This window comes from Passer domesticus, chromosome 1 (assembly GCF_036417665.1).
Source record: "Passer domesticus isolate bPasDom1 chromosome 1, bPasDom1.hap1, whole genome shotgun sequence".
Classification (NCBI taxonomy): domain Eukaryota; kingdom Metazoa; phylum Chordata; class Aves; order Passeriformes; family Passeridae; genus Passer; species Passer domesticus.
In genome coordinates this window covers 157,447,878-157,463,171 of record NC_087474.1, presented here as the reverse complement: position 1 = coordinate 157,463,171, position 15,294 = coordinate 157,447,878, and the positions used below count along the sequence as shown (strand labels likewise).

General features: G+C 38.9%; 1 protein-coding gene across 6 annotated transcripts in view; it reads left to right on the top strand.

Moving 5' to 3' along the window:
- The window catches only part of TRAPPC9 (trafficking protein particle complex subunit 9), a 448,113-nt gene that overhangs the window by 20,669 nt on the left and 412,150 nt on the right, over positions 1-15,294 (top strand). For all 6 annotated transcript variants that reach the window (XM_064398425.1, XM_064398434.1, XM_064398414.1 and 3 more), the window contains 3 exons: positions 72-197; positions 5,141-5,357; positions 7,469-7,612. In XM_064398425.1, the coding sequence (XP_064254495.1) occupies positions 72-197; positions 5,141-5,357; positions 7,469-7,612 (487 nt within the window). The remainder of the gene's footprint in view (positions 1-71; positions 198-5,140; positions 5,358-7,468; positions 7,613-15,294) is intronic.

Here is a 15,294-nt window from a genome sequence, read left to right as displayed (position 1 = left end):
GAGCAGAAATGCTTATAAAATCTAACAGGTGCAATACTTCAATATTATTTTCATTTTCTCCCTCTCCCAAGTACAAGAACGCTGGGGTGATTGAACTGGAAGCTTGTGTGAAGGCTGTGAGAGTCCTGGCAATGCAGAAGAGGAGCATGGAAGCCTCTGAGTTCCTGCAGAATGCAGTTTATATCAACCTTCGGCAGGTCAGTTGGAAAGTCCAGGTTTTGTTCTCTTGTCATTTGACAAAATATACTGGAAGTTACTTAGATTCAGGAGACTCCACTTTATTTTCTGTACCACTGCCTTCCTTCTGACAAGAGCTTGACTTCTGAGGATTTTCACATCTGAGTCTGGGTTACAAGGTATTGAGAGTTCATCTAAAAACATGAGGACTTAGTTTGAGATTAAACACTGTTGCTTCTTCTCCCTTGTGAAAGTAAAAAAAAAATTCCTATTGTTGTTCTTCTGTGATGCTGTACTAGGGAAAAACAGCTGCCTGGGACTGCTCTGCAGTGGATTTTTAAAATTTTCTTGATTGCATCTCATTCAATGAAACTGAGCAAATCAGGAATGGCCTGTTGCAGAGTGAGCTGAAGGGTCTGATTAGTGTTCTTAATCAACTGAATTTTTGTTGTGTAGTGCAAAGTCTTAATTAAGCTAAATCAGAAAGGAATTCAGGGGGGAAATCAGTGTTTGCAACTGTGTGGAAAGTGCTCAGTATCACCACAAAACAACATTAACACTTGAGCAGTGCCTCGAGCTTGGTGTCACTGCTCACAGAGAGATTGCTGTGGTTGAAAGGATTAATAAGAAGCTGTTAGGTTTCATAATGGATTTTGGTTTTTGCTCATTACATCTTGGTAAGATGAGCAGTTTAAGTCCACACCATTGACCTTATTAGGCCCAGACAGGGGCAGCAGATTTATCAGAGAGGTAGAATACTTTCTTTCATTTGCTAAGAATCCTTTCTCTGGAATAAATTTTCTAACAAAGCATTAATGAGACAATAATTAATTGATAAACTGTCATAAAAATCATCAATCTTGTTAGAGAGTGTCTTAATTGCTATAATCCTTGTAGTGCTAAAGGTCTTCTCTTTAATTCTCTAACCTGGTTTTTTTGCTGGCAGCTCTTTGTTATTCACCCATCCTCTTGTTCTGGTACTGTTATTCTTGTTGCCTGCAAACTCCAGCATTGTTGTTGTTTCTTTTTCTGGAAGCAATTAGTGCCATTAAAATACCTGTTCTCCCTGACACCACTGATATTGCAACTTTCACTTCTTATCAGAGGAAACCTGTAAGACCCAGTGTCTTGGTTTGAAGGACAGGTGTCTGACAAGGAGGGCAGGAACCTCCCTTGGAACAGAAAATGTGACCCCCTTCTCTCCAAATAACTGAAAATCTGGGGCTTTCAGGCAAAGACCTGGGAAGAGGAATCACAGTTCTTTACTTGTGTGTACCCTCAACCCCTGGCCAAAATTTGTTGGTGTCTTTGCCCTTCCCAAAGAGAAATCCCCCGGGTGAGAGAGGAGTCAGCTGCACCCTTCCCCACCTTGGCCACTTTTTTTGGTCACTCTTAAGTACTGGTTGTTATTGTCTCTTACCAACAGGTGGGACAAAATTCCATGAGAGAAAGAACCAAAAGGAAAAATCCTAACCCAAACACCCAGTGAATGGCAAAGTACTTGCCACTTCAATAATTTATATTTATTGCCTAATAATACACAAGCACAAAGCTTGGCAACATGAAAAACACACCCTGATCTGAGCTGCCTGCAACCAGTCCAGCCCAAACCAGCACAGACTGGGATCTCTGCATGGCTGGGGAGCAGAGATTGTGTTGGCATTATTGTGTGAAATAACTGTAGGATAACCTTTCCAGGGCTTTCCCTAGGGCTGGGAAATGCGTTTTCCATAAAGAGAGGTATGGCTGGGGATTGTATTTAAAGCTTTTAAGATTTAATGTATGAAGCATAGAAACAAACAAGAGTTGTATTTATGATTTGGACTAACTCAGGAGGAGGTGTCATCCTGGGATAGCTGAGAGAATAAACTGTAGGGACAGTGCTTTTCATTTGTAGGTAAATAGAACATCAGCACAACCAATATTCTGCAGCAGAAAAAACACCTCACAGGTTAAAGTGTAAGACTTATAAACAGGAAAATGAGTTCCTATGCATAAATTTAATTTCATACTCAGTCTAGTAATATAATGTAATTGGTATTTTCTGATGAGCTGCAGGGTAATAAGACTTAACTTTGCATCCAGTTATGAGGAATAAATTGTAAAATGTAATTACAGAGAAAGTGAGATTATAAAATTTTAATGTTGTAAGGAATAATTAAAAAACAAATAAAAAGCTGCATTCTTTGAAAGCCTGACTTGAAACAAGCCTGAGGAAAAAACTGTCCCTGTTACCTGGAGAGTGACCTACAGCCTTTCCAGGTGCAGTTATAGCTTTGTCTGGTGGAGCAGTCAAATAAAAATTACCCAGGTGGAAATAATGCTGTGCTTCAGGTGGTGGCTGTTTTGCAGCCACTTTACAGGCATTAAGCTTTTATAAATTGGTGAGGTCAGGAGAGATGTTTGTAGGTGCTACACCAATGGCCTGCAGAATGCCTGCTGCAATCTTCCCAGAATTAATTACTTGAAGTATCTGTGTGGGTTTTTTCTCTCTTCCCCCCCCCCCCCCCCCCCTTTTAAATTCCTGGATGGTAAGACATAACTGTGCTTAGGAAAGTGCAATTTTGTTGTCTTTGTGGTGGTGAAAAAATGGTTTCCTGCAGCTGAGGAAAATACTTTATTAACTTTGGGGACAACCATTAAGCAACAAGTTATGTAGCAGTGGTAAAAAGTTAGATATGATGAAAATAAAACTTTCTGAGAATCTGCTACCTCTCTCATAGTTGTTCCAATTATTAGTGAGTGCTCCTGTCTACCTAAATAGCATTGCCCTGTCTTTTATCATCTTAAAGAATTTAATGAACATTGACAGGATTTGTATTTAAGGAATAACTTTTGATAGAGTTTTATAAAGCTTTTTTTGCTTTATTTCCTGATCATGTGCTTGTACCCTTTTCAACTTTGCTGCCATGTTTTTTACTGTTCTAACCTGTAAAAATGGCATAAATAAGTGACTTCAGTATGATAGCTTGTGTTCTTTCTGAGTGATTGCTTTTAGGAACTATGAGGACTTCTCCAAATTTTTTCTGTGTTTTCCTTTTGTGATTTTTGTTTTTTTTTCCCAGCTGCACTGGTTTCTGTAAGTTTTCACCCTGGTGCAATTACCTTTTTTCACAGCTCATGATGCAGGGCTTGGTCTTAGGGATAGGTGGTATTTTTGTGTCAGTCTTCTGTTGTCAGTTCTGAAAAAATAGGGTTTTCAGCTTCAAAAATTGTCAGAAACTCTAAAATGCTTTGCTACTCTGTGTGCTTCTTCATATCCTGCAGTACGAAAATTTGAACTGTCAGATAAGGTCATGGTGCTCTCTGATAACTCCTCTTTGATGTGTCTCATATCCCTATGTCCAAAATTAGAAGTGACTTTTGAGAACAGACTGCTTTTTGTAATTATATCAGGATTTGAGTGGCTAAAAGACATTTTGAAGCTCTGCTTACAAGACCTAATCCTTTCTGTAAAAAAACCAGCCAGTGTGGTGAGCAGCTTCCCTTTGACTGTCCAAGCCTTTAAGTGCCTGAAGTTAAGCAGACTGATTGATACTTCCAGTTTTGAAGAATGAGTTGCTGTTTCTGTCCTTTAGGGCTATTTTTGGGTGAAGTTTGTCACTTGAAACGCTTTTGCAAAACGTGTTGGCAGCTCGAGAGTAATTTCAAGTACGTTTTATTGCTTTTGACTGTGCCAGATCCTGTGCACTAGGTGTCAGCATTGCTCTGCACTGCTGCTTCCTGGGACACAGCAGGAATCATCCAGAGTTTCTGTGGCAGTCTCTTCATGGCTGGCTGACTCCAAAGCAAGATTATCATCCAGGCCAGAGGCAAAAGGAATTAAGTTACCTTCGACTTAAGCCAATACACTGATAAGCTAAGGAAGCACATGGTAGTAGTTCCTTATCAAGTTGGTTTCAGCTTTAAGCCTAACAGGACTTGAACTAAATTCCACCTCAGTTGTTGGCAGTGTGCAAATGTATCATGGAATTGCTTAGGTTGGAATAGATCTCAAGACCAACCATTAACTCAGCACTGCCAAGGCCAACACTAAACCATGTCCCCAAGTGTCACATCTACACATCTTTTAAAGGCCTTCAGTGATGGAGACTCCACCATGTCCCTGGGCAGGCTGTTCCAATACTTGGCTCAGTGAAGAATTCTGGGTCTGTGTCTTTCTATGACATTTTTCTACTTTAACATTATTTTTTGCCTTGTTGGGAAAAGCTCCCATTGAACTCACTGCTGCCCTCCAAAACTTGCTTTGTGCAGGGCAGGGGTGAGACCCTGGCACAGGTTTGGCAGAGAAGCTGTGAATGTCCCATCCCTGAGACTGTTCAAGGCCAGGTTGGATGGGGCTTGGAGCCAGCTGGTTTAGAAAAAGACATTCCTGCCCATAGCAGGAAGTTGCAACAAGATGATGTTCAAGGTCTCTTCCAACCCAAACCATTTTATGATTCTGTGATTCAGTCTCACAGTGTATAAATCACAGTACGGTTTCATGGAATGAAAAATTTGTGGTTTACAAGATTAGAGACATAAAAATTGAGACAGTAGTTTCTTGCTTTCATAGCCTGAGATTTCAAGATTAGATTTAATCTTCAAGGGCTGAAAATCTTAGTGAATCAATAAATCTTGGAAGTGTTATATTTTTGCACTCCTTTCATTCACACCAATGTCATGTTAAGTATCTTCCATACAATGTGGAGCTGTTTAGCTATTACTGACTGTTTTGAGTGTTTACTTGTTAGTACCACTGACAAATAAAGTTGAAGCTGCAGAACTTCATCTTTGCAGTTTTTGTTAACAGTTGAACCAAGCTTAACTTTCCCTGGCTGCAGAAGCTGTCACGCCTGGCTATGTGCGAATCCCTGGCCTTCTGCAGCACTACTGTGGCTTTCCTCCTGTTTGTTATTTAGAACTCAGCACTTCAAATCTTTGATAAAAACCAGCCCTTTCCTCCTTTCCCTTCCAACTGCAGCTCTCAGAAGAGGAGAAGATCCAGCGTTACAGCATCCTGTCGGAGCTCTACGAGCGCATCGGCTTCCACCGCAAATCGGCGTTTTTCAAGCGCATCGCGGCCATGCAGTGCGCGGCGCCCAGCATCCCCGAGCCCGGCTGGAGAGCCTGCTACAAACTGCTGCTGGAGACCCTGCCTGGCTACAGCCTCTCCCTGGACCCTCAGGACTTCAGCAAAGGTCAGTGTGCATCACCACTCAGCTGGCTTTCCATAATTTCCTTGAGAGATTTCGTACTGGACCTAAATTGTTTGCTAATCTGAAACTATGGCAGCAGATAAAGCAGTTGTTTAACACTGTGCCTTCACTTTTTCTTAGTGTTGTTCCAGTAATTTCAAATTTCTGCAAGCCACTGCTGAACATGTTGCTGTGGTTCCCTGTTTTCAGGAAATAATTATGTGTTATTTATGAAAACTTAGTTTCTTATGTTTTTGAAAAATGTGCTTCTCAGTACATAAAAAGGTAATATATTATTCTGGGTTATTTTTTCAATTTAAGTGCCTTCAGCTGTTCCATCAGAAGTTGTATTTCTTTTTGTTTTGTGGCTGTTTGATCTTATAAGGAAAGAGTAAAAATCCTTTTACATATTTTTGTATATAGATACATATAATGTAATTAATAGGGTCAAAGATGTCACATTTCCCCACAAATGAGATCAGAGACAGCTAAATTGCTGCTTGGAAGCTCCTTTTGAGTAAACCTTTCCAAAACCTTGCATTGTGTTACAGAGCAGCAGTTTTGGGGGCCATTCCCTAAATGTAGCTGCAGGAGAGGAGCAGGAAGTGATGGGTTGAGCTGTATTTGTGGATGGTTAGTGTTGGGTTTTTTTAAAAACTGTTGTGATTTGGCAGTCAAATTCTATGTGAGAGGAGGTAGCAAATGCCAGGTGGACTGGGTGGAAAGATGCTAAGAGTCTAGGAAGAGGAAATGTACTGGGAAAAATATGCTGTGGCCTGGGATGAGACTGCGTTGGGAGAAGTTGTTGTAGAAGTTCTGTAAAAAATTATAATTAATAAAGCAAAGAAAGGATGTGATTGGTGTTTATCTTTAATTTTTATCTTACCTTCATGTTGCACTGAAGAGCGTTGTCTCATTTTTTATCCCTGAAATGGCTCTTTTAGAGACATATGGAAAGATCACTGCAAACTCTAAGATAGAAATGACATTTCACACATGAAAAATAATGAGACTCTCAAAATATAAACTCTCAAGGTTTGGTTGCAGTAAATATTCCTAAAACAGTTTGCCAAATGCTGATGGGTGATATTACGAGGAAGGCTGTTGAAGTTTATGAAGTATTGAACATCTCTGAAAATATCTGTTATTTAAAAATTATTGCTGTTGCTTACTACTAAAAGCAGGTTAAGCTTCATGAAGAGTACTGCCTATTATGGTTCTGAAAGGAAGGTTATGTTAAGATCATCTATTTATTCTTCCCGTAGATACTCTACAAATATGAAGTAATTCATAGACTGAAACTTAAAGACTGAAAATCAGGATATGTGCCTTGTGTTCCAAAGTTTTATTGCTTTTATTGTCTGGGGAAGCATTTAGAAAAAAAAATCTCTTACTTGATCTTTAAAGAGAGTTAAAGAGAGTTAAGAATTACTGGGTAGTTTTTTTTTTTCCTTTACAAGGGCAAGGAGTGACAAGACAAGGAGAAATGGCTTCAAACTGAAAGAGCAGGTTTAAACTGGATATTAGGAAGAAATTCTTTACAGTGAGGGTGGTGAGGCACTGGCACAGGTTGCCCAGAGAAGCTGTGGCTGCCCCATCCCTGGAAGTGTCCAAAGCCAGGTTGGATGGGGCTTTAAGCCACCTGGTCTAGGGGAAGGTGTCCCTGCCTGTGGCAGGGAGTTGGAAATAGATGATCATTAAGGTCCTTTCCAATCCAAACCATTCTGTGATTCTCTGATTTCAGTTTCTGTATGAAATCTCATGTGCGTTGTCCAGAGAATTTAAAAAAAAATATAAAACTTTAAAAGTTTTGTGTATCATTTTGGTTTTTGGGAAATGTTAACTTGGTCTTCAGAATTGTAATTGTAGATTTATTAGTTGACAGACAAGCATATAAAACAAAACTTGATTTCATATTCAAGCAAATACAACAATCCTATTTTTTGTGTTGAGTACAAGGGTTGGATTTTGTAACAACCATTGGGTGATTGGTATAAGTGCCATAAAATTCCTCCTTAGCATGTGAAGAAAACCAAAACCAATGCGTTTGTGATGAATTCCACCTTTACAATAGATTCAATATAATGATTATATATTACCTGCATTTTCCCCAGGAACTCACAGGGGATGGGCTGCAGTGCAGATGCGTCTGCTCCACGAGCTGGTCTATGCTTCCAGGAGGATGGGCAATCCTGCCCTGTGTGTCAGGCATCTCTCCTTCCTGCTCCAGACCATGCTGGATTTCCTTTCTGACCAAGGTAGGACTTTTAAAAGAAGCAGATATTTGCACTTTCTTCTGACCCACAGTCAAATAAATAAAATTCAGCAAAATATTTTAACAGGATTTAACCTGACAGAGGTTGACAATGCAATGAATGTGACTATGGATGATTTTTAGCAATGGGAATGATGTGTGTGAGGACCCTTCTGTGGGATAGGACCATGTAACATTTACAGAATGACCTGGAAAAGCCAAAAGTGACAACTGTTATTTTGTATTATGTTTCTTAAGAAAAATATTCCATAGTGACTTGTTTATCACACAGCTTAATGAGACCAGTGATCTTAATGTGTGCTAAAAGATTTTAAAATTTGGTTTTGCTTCTCAGTAAGCCAGGTTAAAAATGCATTTTTTTCCAGTTATTCCTTTGTTTACAATAATGAGAATGGAAGTGGAAAAGTATAGGTTGGCTTTTTTTCTTTCTTTCTTTTTTTTGTTTTTTTTTCTGCTTTAGTTATGGCCAAATGTCTCCCCTTAGTGACCCCTGCAGCAAAGAACTTTGTTGGCAAACTTTAGGTATCTGCCTGCTTTATTCCATCTGTTTAGTGTCTCAAATCAGTGCTGGAGGAAAGAGAGGAGTTGATAAACTGGAATAAATTTTGTTTCTGCCTGTAGATCTTATTTGCTGTCAAAAGGTCCTTGGATTTTCCAGGACTTACAGTGAAGCTTTGTTGATATATGTGTGGAAAGTTGTGCTGAAGACAAGGTTTTAAACTCCTCCACTTTGCATTTCCACATGTGATGTTGTTAATCCCTAATCCTGAAAAGGTTTGAACTCTTAAAGACAAGAAACTTGTGTGTTCTTTGCCTTCAGACATCGTATGTCTGAGTAAACCTTCCAGTTTCATAAGGCCTGGGATAGCTGTGATGTTTAGTGCCTTTGAAAAAATCAAACTAAATATTCTCCTATGTGTTTGAAAGACAGTTGAATATTTTTCTTTCCTTCTCTCCTGAATGCATCCAAAATAGAACTTGCTGTTGAGTTTGGTGTCTTTTATTGATAAGAAATGCCAGCAGTGTATTTCTGGCCTGTGTTTTTTTTGGTAACTCAGCTGAGATTGGTATTGTGTGACCATAGAATCATTAAGGTTGCAAAAGGCCTCCAAGATCATCAAGTCCAACCTGATGTTGTTCAAGGGTCCATTTAGCATAGAAAATTCCTTTAAATGTATAGTTCTTCTAAAAATATTGGAATATTAGGGGAAAATAAACCAACAAACCTCCTCCAATGTAGAACTGTAGTAAAGGACAAAAGCAAGAGAATTGAAGGCAGAGGATTAGGTTACAGTTTTACTTACCGTGAGCTCCTCCCTTATAAACTGGTAAAAAAGGTGTCATTAGTGTTCCTCTCTGATGCCACATGACTGAAATTTCCAGGTTTTGTTAATCAGTTGAAGGTTTAATTAGAAAACAGAATTAATGCAGTGGCGTTGGAGTTCAAGAGTGCTCAGATTTTACTGTTTTTCTATACTGCATAGACAGTCACCAGTTCCTAAGAGTGGAGGAAAACTCACTCTTTTGAAAAGTCAGTTTTGACTTGAATGTGTTCTTTCCTAAATAAACCTCCTATTTTTAAAGCTTATTACTGATTATCTGCTAAATCCTATTCTTGTAGGAAACTTTAAAGTTTGGGTAGTCTGCAGATAATTTTTAAAATCAGAATAAATAGAAGTGAAAACTCTAAAGCTGAGAGGAAGTTACCAACTAAACATTTGGCTCTGGAACTTGACCTTCTAACCCTTTTCTCTCAGGATTAGCTGCCTGTAGACACAGAAAAGGAACATTTTCTCATTTTTAAATTTAATTCTGTTCATTTACTTGTTCAGTTGAAGCTGAGATACTGATTTATTCTCCAATTAGAAGTTCAGCTGCTGAGATTTATTTGTTCCAATGAAATCTAGATCTATTAATTAGAAACTCTTGCTTCTATTAATGGAACACAAATGCATAGTCAAAACTGGTTTGTGTTTAAAACAAAATTTAATGTTTGAATTGAATCACACATTTTAAAATACAGCTTGTCTATGTTTACTTGAATTTACTTGAATCTCCAACCATGCAGACTGGCAAATCTAAATAAAGAGTATCATCAAGTAAATGGGAGATGTCAGTCACTATTTTAACAACATGGAAGCTAAAAGTTTGATTTAAAATTAAGCTGTTTAGTTGCATAAATATGTAAAATGCAGTCTACTGCTAAGCAAAAAGAGGTACTAAATTCTGTGTAAAACCTCTAATCTCAAGCTATTATGTTTTAATGGTAACAAGCCCTTAAGAATCACTTTCTTTAAATAAGAATTAAAATGTGCAGTTGCAAAGTTGCTTGGAATTGAACCTATCTTTTGCATAATGCTTTTTGAAACAAAACTGCTTGTACAGCTCAGTGAATTTCAATTGAGTAATGTCAGATATCTGGAAAAAAATGCCATTATTTTACTGTGGCTCTTCACTGGTAATATTCATACTTCTTTAAAGGGCTGTGACTTGCATTGAGTGCAAATAATTCTGAGTTGGTTCATCTGTAGGGGCCTCTCTAAACACAGAAGTATTTGGAAACAGCTCCTAAGGAAATGTGACTGCCCACTCACCAGGCAGTCCTGTGCTGAACGAGTACAGAGTTGGGAATGTTTCTCCATTGCCTCTTGGAAGATTTGAGGTTTGAAAGTGAATGCTTTGAACTGCTTTCTTTTAGAAAATGAGGCACCTGTTTGAAGACCATTGAATGACCTTGATGGTGATCAGTTAGGGAAGGGAGCAATGAACTTTGGGAACATCAGGTGAGCTTGGCCTGGGTACTGAGGAACAGCCAATGGATTTTAGGGGAACAGAGATGAAGGTCACCAGTGATTTGGTGTTGCTGGGAGGTGGGTGTGAGGTTGCCACTCACAAAATCCTCTCCAAGCAAGTGCTCAACCTGCCAAAAACCTGTGAGGTCTACAAAGTGTTGGAGGCTTTGCTGTCCTGGCTGCTCCTGTGAGACTGCTCCACCCCACTGCTGCTCTGGCTCTGCTCCCTGGCTGGACAGCTCTGGGAGGGACCCCAGGGAACACCCAGTGGCATCCAGGGAGATCTTCCATAGCACTGTGAGCAGTGCTGGAGCCTTGGTGGGGGTAACCCTTTGCTGTGCTTCTCATCATTGCTGGCATTCTCCTACTTTCCCATTTTCTCCTTCTTTCCTCCTCGACGAAGAAATGAAGTTGAGTTATCACTTTGGATCCCAACAATTAACCTCATTTGTGTTTTAATCTTTTTGAGTATGTTCAGAACCTAATTCCTTCCTGCACTGTGGATCAAGGCAAAACTTGTCTCTCTTCAGCTTGAGCAGATCAGAACAGTCCCTCACCCCTGCAAGTTCATGTTCTTTCAGGCATTCAGCAGGTTTCAAGGATTTCAGGATTCATGCTGTTTGCTTCTGGTGGCAGGGATCTCTATGTGCTGAGGTGAAGTTTTCTCACCCACCATGCATAGCATGGGATGGAACTAGGGATATTCCATTCCATTCCTTTTTTTTTTTTTTTTGGTGGGCTAATTTCTTAAACATCCTCCAGGTTCATCTGTTTTGTTGTTTGGGAAATAATGTGCACATTTCAATGCATTTCAGTAGAGCAAGATCTTCCTGTCATGGGGTTCTTGTTGCTGCACTTGAGTTCTTTCCAGTCTTCTGGTGAGGTGACAGCCTTCACATCTGAGCTCTCCACTGCTCTGTCATGTGCTTAATGAATTAAACTATTGACTCTATGATGATTCTGCATGAAACAAGTAATTTTTCATCTGTTGACCAGGGTTTGGATGTCTTTGTTCTTGAGTTGACAGAGGGTGATGGAGAGAACTTCCCAGAATATCCTGGCGTGTCTGTCCTTCCTCTGAGTGTTTTTTTCTTAAATCATTGGATACTGCTAAAGATCTTTATTCTCAGCCTGTACTGAGATCACTGTAACTAGAGGAGAACTTTTGCCAAAATTTCTGCTGAATGCTGTTTCAGTTCCCCTCATCCTGTAGATGAGTTGGGATGGATTGTCAGTGTTGGCTGGGCAGCCCACCTTGCTTGCCTTGACAGCTTGGACTTGTTGGTAGCTGAGGGACTTCACACCATTAATCTGAGAGCACTTCTGGAACCTTTTCCTTTCAAGCCTGCTGTGCTCAGGTGAGATGTCAGCTGGCAGGGTGAGGTTGTGCCTTCTGCAAAGAAGTGATGAGCTTGATCTAAGAAAGAAACCCCAAACCTTGTTTATCTTCAGAAATGATGGTTAAGCCTGGACTGAGTGTAATTTGGTGATGTCAGACGTGGTGTCTTACAACTCTTAAAATATGTCTTTCCATCTTGCATTTTGAAAGAGGAAATTATGCAGTATTTTAGACATTTTTATTTATAGAACAGATTGCATATGCATTCCCTCAGTGTCATTTAAATTTCAAATTGCTATGTGGAAGTATGGAAAGTAAGGAAGAATATTAAACTGGGCTCCTGAAAATTGACAGCTAGGCCACCACTGAATGTGGAAATGATTTTAACCCTTTGTAGCCCTCCTGCCAAGCAGCAATAAGGACCAGACTTGGTTTCTGAGGATCTTTACTTAAAAATGTAACATTGTCCTGAATTTCCATCCAAACCTGGGAAAATGAAGTGAAGCTGCACAGGCACTTGGTGGGTTGTACCTCCCCACAGAGATTGGGCTAAATGAATTTCACTGGAGCAGGGGATAAGAATAACCTGTGAGCCTATAAATAACTTTTGGGCATGGAATAATTTAAAATGGCATATTTTTTTTGAGGGACTGCTGGAGCAGCTTGTGACTCTGTTCACCTCACTGCCTCCTGTTCTCTTGTTCAAATCTTGCTGTGACTTTCTGATTCCCCCATGTTTTCAGAGCTGTAGCCAAAGTTGTTGAGAGTTTCAGCTCATTTCAATTTGAGCTGATTGCTCTCCATTTCTCCCCTCTGTTTTCCATTTCTCCTGCCTATTCTCATAATGCTGCTCTTCTTTTTTTTTCTCCTGTTTTTATATTTAGGTTAGAGGAAACAAGATTATAAATATTACAAATAAACACATAAGCCCAGAAAAGATTTTGAGGTGTAACTTGCTCAACTCATGAAAAATAATAACTTCACACAGAAGCAGGAAGCCTGCCAGAACTGAAAGATAATTGAGGTATGGAAAGAGACACTCAGGGAAGATTGAGCTGTATCAGAACATTTGGATCAAGGTTTTCTGTTTAGGAAAGAAGATTCCAAGGCTGGTCCTTCCTCTACAGAGAATAAATCTGTGAAATTATTTTGAAATGTAATTAGAGGTGGTTTATGGTGGGGAGTGATCTGAACTGTAAAATGAACAGTAATAAATTTCAGGTACCAGATAAGGTTCAAAGGCACTAAAAGCATTTTAATTTTAAACAGCTGAATTACAGTTGCAGTTAATTTCTTAAAGTGTTTTTATCCTCACTTTAAAATTACAAATGGCAAGTGCATTGCTGTATTTTTTAGGAGTTCAAGAGGGATGGAAGTTCTTCCAACTGATATATCTATGTCATAGTCTTCCTAGTGACCCTGGCCCCAGCAGTGATTCTTTTTACAAGATTCATCACTCCCCTTACACATCTATGGCTGTCTCAGTACTGACTAAGTGACCCTGGTCATGGATGCTTCTCTTGAAGTGAGGTAAACCAAATTCCATCCTTTGAACCCTTCTGGAATTCAATAAATTTGGCCTCAGTACTGGGTGCATTATAAGAAGCTCTAGTAAATACTAGTAGGTGTGTGGATAATTGTGATTTAACAGGAAGAGGTTGAAATATCTTTGAAGCATGTTTTATTTTCAAGGAATGATGAAGCATTTATATGTGTGTGATTTAGTTGATGTAGTATTCCTGAATAAAAAAAAAAAATCCAAAAACATTTATGGTATGTTGGTTCATTAATGATTAGAAGAGAGAGAAACAATAAGTGAATGAGTTTAGGGTATTGAGGAAAGAGATTCCCAGTCATGTACTCAACAATAACCAAATCATCTCTGTATTATCAACACTTTTCAGCACAAATCCCAAAACACAGCCCTAGCTCAGCTCCTGTCAAGGAAATTAACTCTACCCCAGCCCAAAGCAGCACTTGTCAAAACAGATGTCAGCTATTGGGAAACTGGCAAAAGTGACAATATCACAATTTGTTATCAAACCAAGGTTATTTAGAATTTCTAGAGTAGACTTGATTGTGATAATGTTACTTGAGAGTGGAGAAGAGTTCCTGTGTTGGAATGTGCTCTTCCAGAATCTGCTGGTGCTGTCACAGGTGATCCCCAAAGTTGTGCAGTGAAGGCACAACTGCTTTGCTCTGTAGCTTCTCTTTTGTGCTGCAATGTTAAAATACTTTAAATTGCATTTAAATTAGGGCAGCATTTCTCCTAGAACATCTGGAGTGTGTAAATTCATTTTTGGAAAGGTAAATGTTACTGATCACAAGGGCTAAAAAGAATGATTCTTTAATCAGACTGGACAGAGAATTAGTGCAAATTAAAACTTGATGTAAACTTCAGAGTTGGAGTGAGGTTCACTTAACTGACACTGGTGAACTGGTTTTAATGCACTGTGTTGTATTTTACCTGACAAAGTACCTGCAAGTTGGTATTGCCCAACCAATAAACTTTTCAAAAGAGAGCTACTTTGGTTGGTCTTACAATATTCAAATTAACTGATTTCAGGATGAAGATGGAAATCTACAGTATAATTACCAGGGAATATTTATAGCAGCCTGGGTAGTTCTTAGCCATTACTTTGAAATATTTCACAGCTTCAGCTTAATGCCATATCTTGCCTGTGTACTTATATATAAATAAGTGTGTGTGTATATATATGTATAAAAATGTAATTAAACAGACTTGTCACCTTGTGTGTTTGATGTATAGCAGTGGCACAGTGTGGTCTAAGAATGAATATATTAAAAAAGCCTGAATGCAAATGCTTCCTGATGGGTTGGAATAAAAGACCTGGGAGATTTTATTTGAAGTAGAAGGAGACTCCTTAGAAGCCAGTTAAGTCTTATTCATCATGGTGCTGTGACTTCTGCTGCTTTTCATCTGCTTCTGTGTTTTCATCAGTTCTGTGCTATCAAACTTTAGCACTGTTGTGTTCCTGCTACACTTCTTCCTGCTTTTTTTAACCCCACACTTCTAGAATGTCTCCCTGGAATTTGTGTTTTGTAGAGACAAGACAACTTACTAAATACCTTCGCTCAAACTGCTTTATTAAGAGGGTGTAGTTTATTTACCTGAATAAAATGTCTTTTAGACTTTGATTTTTTTTTTGGAGGTTTGAATGAAATGGAGTAAACTAGCAACAGGAATAAAAGGTTTAAAATCATTTGCATATCACTAAACATGAAACACAACAAATTTAAGTCATATGTTATATGACAAAAATAATGCACTGTGAATCAAATATTTAGCATTACAGGCCAGCCTGAAAGTTTCACACATGATTTATCTTTGCTTAGATTTGTGTGTCAGTGAGGTACAGACAAAAACTCCAGCCGATTCCATAGCCAAATTCTTAGGCTATGATCAGCAGATAAATAGTTACAGTAAAATAGTGCTTTTTTATGGTGAAAATTTCCTATTAATTTTTTAAGGTCACTCATGAACAAAATGAAGTCTTTGAGCTTTAGCCTAAA